The following is a 9,578-nucleotide window of genomic DNA, read 5'->3' as shown; positions in this document are numbered from 1 at the left end:
CTGACAATGGAGTGATTAGGACACATAAGACATGGGAGAAAATGCCTTCAGTGGTGGTTCCTGTTTAGCTGGGCTGTCTGCTCCCCTATCCATCCTCTAAATACCCTCATTTCCCATCTCTCTTCACTGTCTTTGTTAAGTTAAAGCATTCAAATATTTTCAGAAATGAAATAAAAAGTGATTATCGTAATATGTGTGACACTTTAAAAAATAAATTACTTTGCAATGAAAAATTTTAAAAATGGTTTCTATATACAGACTATGAAATCATGAAATGTACAAAAAAATGCTGATTACATAAGTATATGTGTATCTGAGGATATAAACAGTGATTGAGCAGAAGAATACTGCATATTAGGGCTATACATAGTTGATGTGTGAGGACATCTTAATTTTTTAACTCATGAAGGTGAGTCTTCAAAACAATACTCTTAAGCAGTAACATGTATATGCAGTGTACTTCTGAATCTGCAATACAACTTACACATCACAGAGAAGGCTAGGGATACTATTTATCCTTGTAATGTAGTGAAGTTGTTTGGAAACGTAGCAGGAAACCTGGCAGTGCACCACTGCAAAACTGTGATATTACAATGATATTGCAAGTAAAGATTTAAACTTTACCCAACATTATCTCCATATCTGGAACAATATCTCCAAAAAGGCTGTAGCAACAGCCTAAAACAGTAACAGTAAAAATACATTAATACATTAAATGCATTAATATCAACCCTAAAACACTTTCACGCCAGCTTTCAAAGTTCTTCCGACGATCCCTGAATGTAGCACGGTAGACATGAGGAAGTAGTTTAGGAGCCAAGCGAAATGAAGGGCTTTTGACTTGGGTAAACTGAATTTACACTCCACTTTCAAGGACTGGCATAAAACAGGTAAGTCGCATTTATTTTGTGGTTTTTGTGAGTCATAAAATATCAGAGCAAACTGCAGTCCAATCCTCAGCGCCTTTGTGAAGTTAGCACTGATGCTAGCTTCTGTTGGCTAATCTGGATTGTTTATTCACCTTTTCTGAAAGGACACGACGAGTTTAATATGTGAACGTGTCCCGTCTAATATCTGGTCAAATAGCGGACAGTTAGCATTACTAAAGCTTATTTCGGTTTTGGGCTAACTCATGTGATGTGCCTTCAGGTGTGTTTAACGGACATTTCGATCAGAGATGAAACTGTTTAATTTTTAAAATAGCTTCCAACTCCAGCCACACCGTGTTTGTTTATTTATGTTTACACTGTTTATTCTGGTGCATACTTTACGAGTCATTTAAGCCAGCAGGGTTTTCTTAATCTTTGTGATGGTCGACATTTTCGCTTATATTTGGAAATAGACTACAGTCAACAGGATTTATAAAGGGGTTGCATATGAAATAAAGAAGAAACCTGTTCTGCAAGTGTCTTAATGACTCTGTTATTGTACTCACATTACAATAAATCAAGCCATCCGATGGAGGATTTCATTATTATTAACATTTATTTCGAGAATAAAGTCAAAATGTGGAGATTGCATTTGTTGTTTCAAGTGCCACGGCTGTTTTACCCTGTACAATATGCCTTGTGCAGAAGAGTTGGTGAAACAACGTGATCAGCTGTGTCTTAAAAAAGAGGTAACGGAACAGGGCATTTGCATCACGGGTGTGCGACCGATCAATCTGCAACAGCTGTGTGATGCTGTCGTGTCAACATGGACCAAAGAAGAAGAATTAAGGGAATTCTAAAGGCAAATCGGTGTCTAACCCGATACCAGAAAGGTGTACCTAATAAAGCAGATGTTGAGTGTATTATCTCACTGAAATATATTGGTGTCTGTATTTTTAGGTTATAATTTCTGCAAAGACAAAATATATTTTTCTGGAAATTGAATTGCATTCAAGTGTTGATGATTAGATGTCTTTACTACCACTAATTACTACAGAAAATGATTGTTTTCGCCTGAGATAAAGAAAGCTTTTGTCAGAGTGAAAAAAGTGATTTTGTATTGCAGATTTGTTTGATCCCTGCTTGTATTTTGACATCTCTCATGTCTTTACCTCTGTGATTGAAAAGCTGAACGAGCCATGGACAACATTCAGATCCGGAAGTTTAATGATGAAGATGCTGATGTTGTGAAGGAGCTCTTCACCTTGGGGATGAGTGAGCACGTGCCTTCATCCTTTGTGCACGTTCTGAAGCAGCCGCTGACCCAGATGGTCCTCATGTGCATGTTCTGCGCTCTCCTGACCAGCTCTAAGTCCTTCTTGCTTCCCGTCTTGGCCGTCACCTTCTGCCTGGCTGGAGCCCGGCAGATGGTCGTCTACATGTTCAACAAATACATCGAATCCACGCTCAGAAAGGACCTCAACAACATCAGTGAGACCTACCTGAAAGGGAAAGACTCATGCTTTTGGGTGGCTGATAGCGATGGCCGGGTAGTGGGTTCGGTGGCTTGTCTTCCTGCTGAGGATGCTCCTGGTTGCTTGAAGCTGAAACGCATGTCGGTCCGCCGCAGTCACCGCGGGATGGGCATCGCAAAGGCTCTGTGTCGTACAGTGGCTGAATTTACTCGCGACAGGGGTTACGGAGCTGTAATACTGCACACTTCTGTGGTGCAGACAGATGCTCAGAAGCTGTACGAGCACATGGGCTACAAAAAGATAAGAGAGTTTGTCGTTCCAGAGTTTCTTGGCAAAATCCTAAACTTCACCCTGCTTGAGTACAGACTTGATTTACAGCAGGACTGAAGAATGGACTGAATCAGATATAAACACTGACAACCATTTCAGGGCAGCAGTACAACACATTTATCTAGTTCCTCCACTCTGTGTTTTCCCAGCATGTATTTGATTGAGGCAGAAACACTCTGGACAGGTCGGGCATGGGGGGTTGAGATGGGGGCATGTTTACTCAACACTTGTAGAGCTGGTCCAGTTGTGTTTTCTCCTGTTTCAAACACACACAAGATCGTTACTGTTTTATTTGTGTGTAAAATAGTTGGTTCCACAAAATGTTAAAGTAGAAAAACTCAGCTTTTGTTAAGGGTTTTGTGTTGATTTGTCATTTTATTTAACTTCTACATGATTTTAACAATAAATGTATACATCTGAACACAAAAGCTGCGATCACTTTTGCAGTGTTATTTCAAATCTGTTGTTTTTGCTCAGTTTGTGATGCATTGATCCAATACAGGAGATCACTAGAGGCCCTTTTAGTAACTTAGCCACAACAATCTCTGGTGTCATTAAAATATTCATAATAGTTTGGTTATAAATTTCTCTCACTGTACTTTTCTGTGTTCATAATTCTATTAATTTGGACAACATCACCAGATGTTAGCTAGGTCCAAACAATGAGAGAGCCTCCACTGTTTTTAACAGATGGCTCTACACTCTCACTGTTGCATGTCTCTCCTTACCTCCTCCATATATGTATTGAAACATTTTCTAATTTGGAATAATCTCTCCATCATCTCCTTCGACCTGTTACCACTGATTTTCAGTCCAGTTCTTATATCATTTGCCATACCTTATCCTTGACAGCCACTTTTCCACTGGTCAGGTACAAAGACTGGACTGAAAATACACGAAAAAGCAGTCAATGCCGACAGAAAACTTTAAAAGAACTTTAGAAACCTTGAAGAAGTATTCCTCAAGGCCCTCTTAAAAATGTTAAGATAGTCTGGCTGCTTGGAGTAAAATATAGATAAGTGAGGGGTAGCTTAGGACTTTTGCACAGTGGTGTGTAATGTTACAATGCATGCACTACTTCTGTTTTATCCAGAAATACACTCATATATGTACAATTCACTTAATACCTCTATGCATGGAAAACTACCTTAAGTCATCTTTATTTCTATGGTCCTCTGAGCAGAGTGTTGAGACTATAGATTGTACTGCTGGAGGCCCAAAAAGGAAGCTGACAGCTGTTCAGCCCAACAGTGTCTACTGTGGGCCAGGGGGAGGTTGTGGCTGCAGGGTGAAGAACCCAAACAGATATTTTGGGTCACTGCTTTGGTTTGAGTTTATTTTACATGCTATATGCCTCGCTGTAAATGACTACCACCTCAATGATGCTCACCTGTGTCAGGTTGTTGTTTTATTCCTTAAAAAAATAATTAAAGCTGTGAAGAGTATTTTTGTTTCATTTAAAATTTATACTTAAATTGTGATATAAGGTACTTTTGTACTTGCCTGTAATCAGGAAATAAGTACAAAATAATGCCACGATAAATAGCACAAAAATGACAGAAAAAAGCAAAATTTAAATTAAAAAGTTATTTCATTTTTTATTGATATAGCCTCAGTCTGTATGTGTTTAAACCGTGTCATCTTTGTGCTGCTGAGCTCGTTTAAATACTTGAGTTTTCATCGGGCCCCTGAGTTTGTGTCAGGCGGGCTGAGTCAGGCAGCAGCTCGGCCACCTCGAAGCGGATGTGTCCGGCCAGACCTCCATGGATGGATGTAGCCTGTCAGGGACGAAGCGGAGCAGTTAGCCGGATATTTTGACGTAAGCAGGTAGGTATTAGTGCATATTTATCATCTGACCGTCGGGGTTTTAACTCAGAATACACACACACACACCTGTCTTAAACTATAAGCTTGTGGGGTTTCTTAATATTATCTCTTGGATATTATTATTTTTATTCATTTATTGAAATTGCCAAACGAAGCTAACGAACGTTGCTGCTAGCAGCTGATCAGGGAGTGTCTGCCTGACAGCTGACAGCACCAAATGTGAGCGTTAAAATTAAGGTTTAGTATTAGTTACAGCTGTTAAAATTAAATGTTCTCACATTAAAACGACTAATAATGAAGAACATGGCAAGTGTAATGAGCCTTGCTTGCTATTAAGGCGGCTGTGTCGATATCCAATCCTAAAGGGATGATTATTCTCGGTTAAATTAAATAATCTTCTAATCCAGATTGTTTTTCTTAATTTGTCATCCAGTTTGGTTAATCTGTCGGGAGAAAATGTCCTGTAGGGCTTCAGCCACACCCATGCTGTGATTTATTGTGATTACCAGCAGAAGCAATACGCAGAAATGTATATAGTTATTATTTTAATGTGTAGTAGTATCTTAATTCTTTCCCAGTAATACATGTATAAATAAGATATCATTGTATGTCCCGATTATTGCAGCAGAATTTCAGCCTTCAGTAGATTTTATACACACTAGATGGCACCAGATTACATATGTAAACATATGGTACAGACTATAGACATGCACACTATAAATACTTTATACCAGTTTATACTAAGGGTGCTTTGTGTTTTATGCACTCAAATCCTAATTGAATGCATACAGGGTTGAAGTGCTGGCTTTACACAACTATTCAACTGATGACCTACTTTTCTTTTATGCATTGCTCAGTGATGAGACCATCCTGAATATCATTGACATGCAAGCATTACAGGCTGTAATTCCCCCAGTATTCTCCAGCAATTAGACACATTTAAAAACATTGTTTGAAAAAAGGTTTGCATGGTCACATCTGCTGTTTTAATCTCACTTCAAATAAACTTGAGTGACACTGCTCAACTACACTGATTACAATTTAAATGTATAATTCAGTGACTCAAGTAAGTCCATTAATTATGTTTGTTATTCACATAAAGATTAATAAACCAAGCTAAAAATAATCACAGTAACCTCAATATTTCCTGACCTAAAATGAACAAATTATTTATTCAATTTATTTCAGTTAGTTTCTTTTCTTTAACGTAGTGTCTCCTTTTAAAAATGGTCACCTCTAAAACTCTACCTGGATGATGCTGCAGTTTCTTTTTCAGTCGACCGTCAGCTGCTGTGTCCATATTGGCAAAATTTGTGTCATATAAGCCAAGCTTGTGCTAAATAAAAGCTGCCTTGGAGCAATAGTTATGCTCGTTTTTACCTTGTTGAGTGATATTGATTTGTTCCTCCCGGACAGACAGACAGAGGTGCAGTGTGGCTGTAATTTTCCTGCTTAAAATCCCAGAGTGTCACCTCTGTTCCTGCGTCCTTCCCATTCGCTGGTCTGAGTGGGCTCAAAGCAGCAGCACCGCCTCTTTCTCAGTTTCTCTTCCATCATCTTCTATAAGGAGGACGAGCTTTGAATTAGACTGTCTGCTAGTCTTTAGAGAGATAAGAGGCTCCCCTTCTCTATTTCTTCCCACAAATGCCCAACACCCCCGTTTTTTGGTTCTGCCTCCATCATTTGCATAAAAGGGTGCAAAGACACTGCAGAGGTTTGTTTTGTCCCTAAACATCCCCAGCTATCCCCCAGCTGAAATATTAGTCTGTGGATTGCATATATGGCTGGTTTTTGTTGTTATCCTGGCCCATGTTTGTTGCTGAAGCTTAATATGTCCTGCATCATTTTGAAAGGAAAAATATTCTCCTCTTGAAGGCTTGGGTGCCAGCGTTTCTCATCAGCCTCTAAGCTGAAAGCTTTTACACAGAAACCCTGCAGCGCTTGCTTCCATTGCAAAGAGATGACAGCAGAGAAACAGAGATGACTGGGAGTTGAAAAGCTCCAGCCATGCAGTTAGCAGATAAAAGAACTAATCCTTGCTCTGTGATGGGCCACAGTTTTAGGCTGGACCCTAATGCAACCTCTGCTGCTTTTTGCTTACAATGTGCTGTGTTATGGAGCATCACCTGGACCTTTTGTGTTCAACCACAATGAAACAGCAGTTGATTAACTTGAACTGGTTCACCTCCCACTGGATGAAAAATGCTTAGCACCTGTTTTTTTCTTGACTTCCCCCCCCTCCCAGTTCTCACTCTAGCAGATGAAAGAAAGTGGAATGCTTTGTAATAAAAAAAAACACACAAAAAAACCCTGGAAATCCATTATAGGCTGCAGTGCAGCGAGAAATTAGGTTTAGTGTAATTTCAGCCTTTTCTTTTGATGTATTTACGACCCCGTATGTTTTTTCTTTTTCCATTCCCTGACTGATTAATCATAACTTGAGTCAATATTATTAATTTTTACCTTAAAAGTCTGTGTTGCCGAGGCTGAAAGTAGCCTTTGATCAGTGCACTCATGATAAGAAGTAAAAAACAAGCCTGAACCTCTGCATCATCCTAAACAATGAGGGCATGCACGGGAATAATAGCTGTCTATTTTGAGAAGCATGTCTGCAGGCTTTAGGACCCAGCAGCACTGTCTGGGCCTAAACCACCCTCCCTCCTGCAGAAGCCAGCTTAGACACAGCACAGTGCAGTGCTGCCCCTCAGCTGATGCGCTCACAGCAGACCCAGCTTGGCTTTATTTTTTTCCCCCGTCTTCATATCGCTGCTGTTCGCCTTTGGCACCTTTAATCAGAGGGCTGGATTGGCAGCATCCTCCCCAGCAGAGACTTCCTGATATGGTGAAAAAAGCTCCCGCAGACTTTGGCTTGTGGGCAGCAGAGAGGCGGGACGGTGGAGTTTTGGGAGCTCGGGCTGTACTGTGAGCAATAGGAGAGGGATGGTGTGATTCTGCAAGGAGACAGAGAGGAAGAGGGAGACGCTCCGGCAGCATCACTGAACCCCACTCCCCTCTCCTCGACCCCCTTCTGTCTGGCTGACGCTCTCCCCAATAACACGCTCTTTCAGTCAAGACTGGCAGTTTTGAGTGGGGGGCTCAGCAACCAGAAATCATGTCACACACTAGGAGGAATACGTACACCCGGGTGAGTGGATATATATATACGCTCAAGGTAGTTGAATGAACGGTCTGAGTGGCGTTTAAGTTTGTCCTGCTCAGCGGGCCATTGTTTCTGTAAGGTTTCTTTGATTTGTTTCACTCTGTCATCCCCTCCTTGTCAATTCCTGCCTTCAATAGGAGGGTTTCTAATCCATTTCACTGCTGCATTCCTCTGTCTGAATTGTCGCCTCTTTGTTCGGCTCAAATGCCCCTCTGGGGCAATATCAACATTGCTGCTGCGATGTTGAGAGCTCATACCTTTGCCATGACTTGACTCTGACGACCTGTGAACTAGTAGGTAGGTAGTTGGCTCGCTTTTTGTTATCAGCTAAACACACAATCCATGAGCCCAGAAGACTTCCTGTTTGTCATCCGTGTCTGAGTCAGGCGACTTTGCTGTCAATGGGAGGGATGACATCAGTGTGTGATCTTACATGTCAGCTTACTAAGCAAAAATAGCTCCTAGACTGTATGGATTTTAACTTATATGGAGGCGGTCTGTGGCAAGCACGCATATGACAGCTTTTCTTGCTTAAATACAACATCGTGCTGACAATCAGAAAGCTACATGCGTGTTTTTCATCTTATTTCAGCTTTAAAGTCAGTGCGAGCCTTGCGTGTGTTGTAAGAGTAGAGTGGCACTAAATAATTCAGCACGCCCTCCTTGGGTCTTCTGCCTCCAGCACATGGCAAACGGTTCTAAGCAATGACTGAACATCGGTGAATACATCATTACAGACTCGTTAGCTTTCAAGTTTTCATTATGACTTCAAGTATAATCCCCTGATGGATGTGTGATTGCAGATTGTTGAGCTGTGTTGCCCTGTGAAGCCATGTAGACTGAAGTGATTTGACGCTTTAAGTAAAAGCTTCAAGGACTCAGCTGTGACGTAGAAACTGTGGAAGCATCATTTATTGCTCATGACTAGTTAAAATGTCTCGCTCCATGTTGGTCATGAATTATAAGAGGAGTTAATTCGACTTTAAACAATTAAGGGGATCCAGGCTTTGAATAAAAGCTGCCACTTAAGTGAATATCAGCAGTGACTGTCTGACTTTATGTGTGAGGAGCTATGGTTGTTTATAATAAAGATACATGTATGTAACTTTCATTCAGTGTGAGGTGAGTGCCTTTAAATCATTGAAACACCAACTTTATACTTAAATATGTTTTTCAAGCCAGGATTTTATGACCATTAAAATTCTTGGAGTGATTGTGCAAAGCGCTCCTTACTTTACAGCATTCCAATGTATACTTTGCAAAGTTTCAGTGACCTTACATTAGGGTACTGATTGTCTAAGACCTTTAGGCATGTGGTTTAACCAGATTTTATGTTTTAATGTTTTCATGAATACTGAAACTCAAGAATAATGCACAATGTAGTGGAAGCTTCATGCTTTATGTGGAGCAGATGATCAGATTAGATTTTGAAGACCTAAAAGCTAACAAGTTCAAACTTATACCAAATATGTAGTACGGTAAGCCACATGTTTGAATAAAGGGGTTTCCTTGAACGCATGAAATTATAATCCAGTTAACAAAATGTGTGTCTTGGTCCATAAATCACATCAACTGTTTTTGAAGCTTTTGCTATCTGAAGAACAAATGGCAGTCCAGTGTACTTGTGTTGATTTCTTTTGAAGAGAGTAGACACCTGTTCATAATACGTTTTGCCTTTATTGAGGACCTTCACTGTAGACTTAGACGCCACTTTAATCACCATGCAGGCCAGAGAGGACATTAACTGAGGCTCACTAAAACAGGACTGGAAAACTTGTTCAGCTGGTGTTAACTGTTTGGACATTTTTGGAGCGAGTGTGTCACAGAAAACAAGAAGTAAAGTCAAATGTTTGAGGTTTATGTTTAGAACTAGAATGACCATAATGTACATTTGTGTTCAGAAATTTACATCGACTC

General features: G+C 40.3%; 2 protein-coding genes and 1 long non-coding RNA gene across 10 annotated transcripts in view; 2 read left to right on the top strand and 1 right to left on the bottom strand.

Moving 5' to 3' along the window:
- The first annotated feature begins 746 nt into the window (after positions 1-746).
- Positions 747-3,284, top strand: LOC146552001 (N-acetyltransferase 8F1-like). Its single transcript, XM_085257754.1, has 2 exons — positions 747-890; positions 2,058-3,284. The coding sequence occupies exon 2, from the start codon at positions 2,069-2,071 to the stop codon at positions 2,729-2,731; it is 663 nt and encodes a 220-aa protein (XP_085113880.1). The 5' UTR covers positions 747-890; positions 2,058-2,068; the 3' UTR covers positions 2,732-3,284.
- Positions 3,285-4,246: 962 nt separating this feature from the next.
- Positions 4,247-6,133, bottom strand: LOC146552000 (uncharacterized). Its single transcript, XR_014890009.1, has 2 exons — positions 5,882-6,133; positions 4,247-4,452 (listed from the first exon to the last, which is right to left on the bottom strand). It is a non-coding gene; the product is annotated as an uncharacterized LOC146552000 (long non-coding RNA).
- Positions 4,375-9,578, top strand: part of LOC146551999 (dynactin subunit 1-like) — a 36,015-nt gene continuing 30,811 nt past the window's right edge. For 5 of the 8 annotated variants that reach the window (XM_085257751.1, XM_085257750.1, XM_085257748.1 and 2 more), the window contains exon 1: positions 7,227-7,646. In XM_085257751.1, the coding sequence (XP_085113877.1) occupies positions 7,614-7,646 (33 nt within the window). In that variant the 5' untranslated portion in view covers positions 7,227-7,613. Of the gene's footprint in view, positions 4,502-7,226; positions 7,647-9,578 lie in introns of those variants that run through there. The other 3 variants (XM_085257752.1, XM_085257746.1, XM_085257749.1) reach the window with 2 other exon arrangements.

The sequence above is a fragment of the Mchenga conophoros genome, linkage group LG19 (genome assembly GCF_057382185.1).
Source record: "Mchenga conophoros isolate Kocher_MC1m ecotype Shallow Benthic linkage group LG19, M_conophoros_male_GT1.1, whole genome shotgun sequence".
NCBI lineage: Eukaryota > Metazoa > Chordata > Actinopteri > Cichliformes > Cichlidae > Mchenga > Mchenga conophoros.
This window is presented reverse-complemented; position numbering and strand designations above follow the sequence as displayed.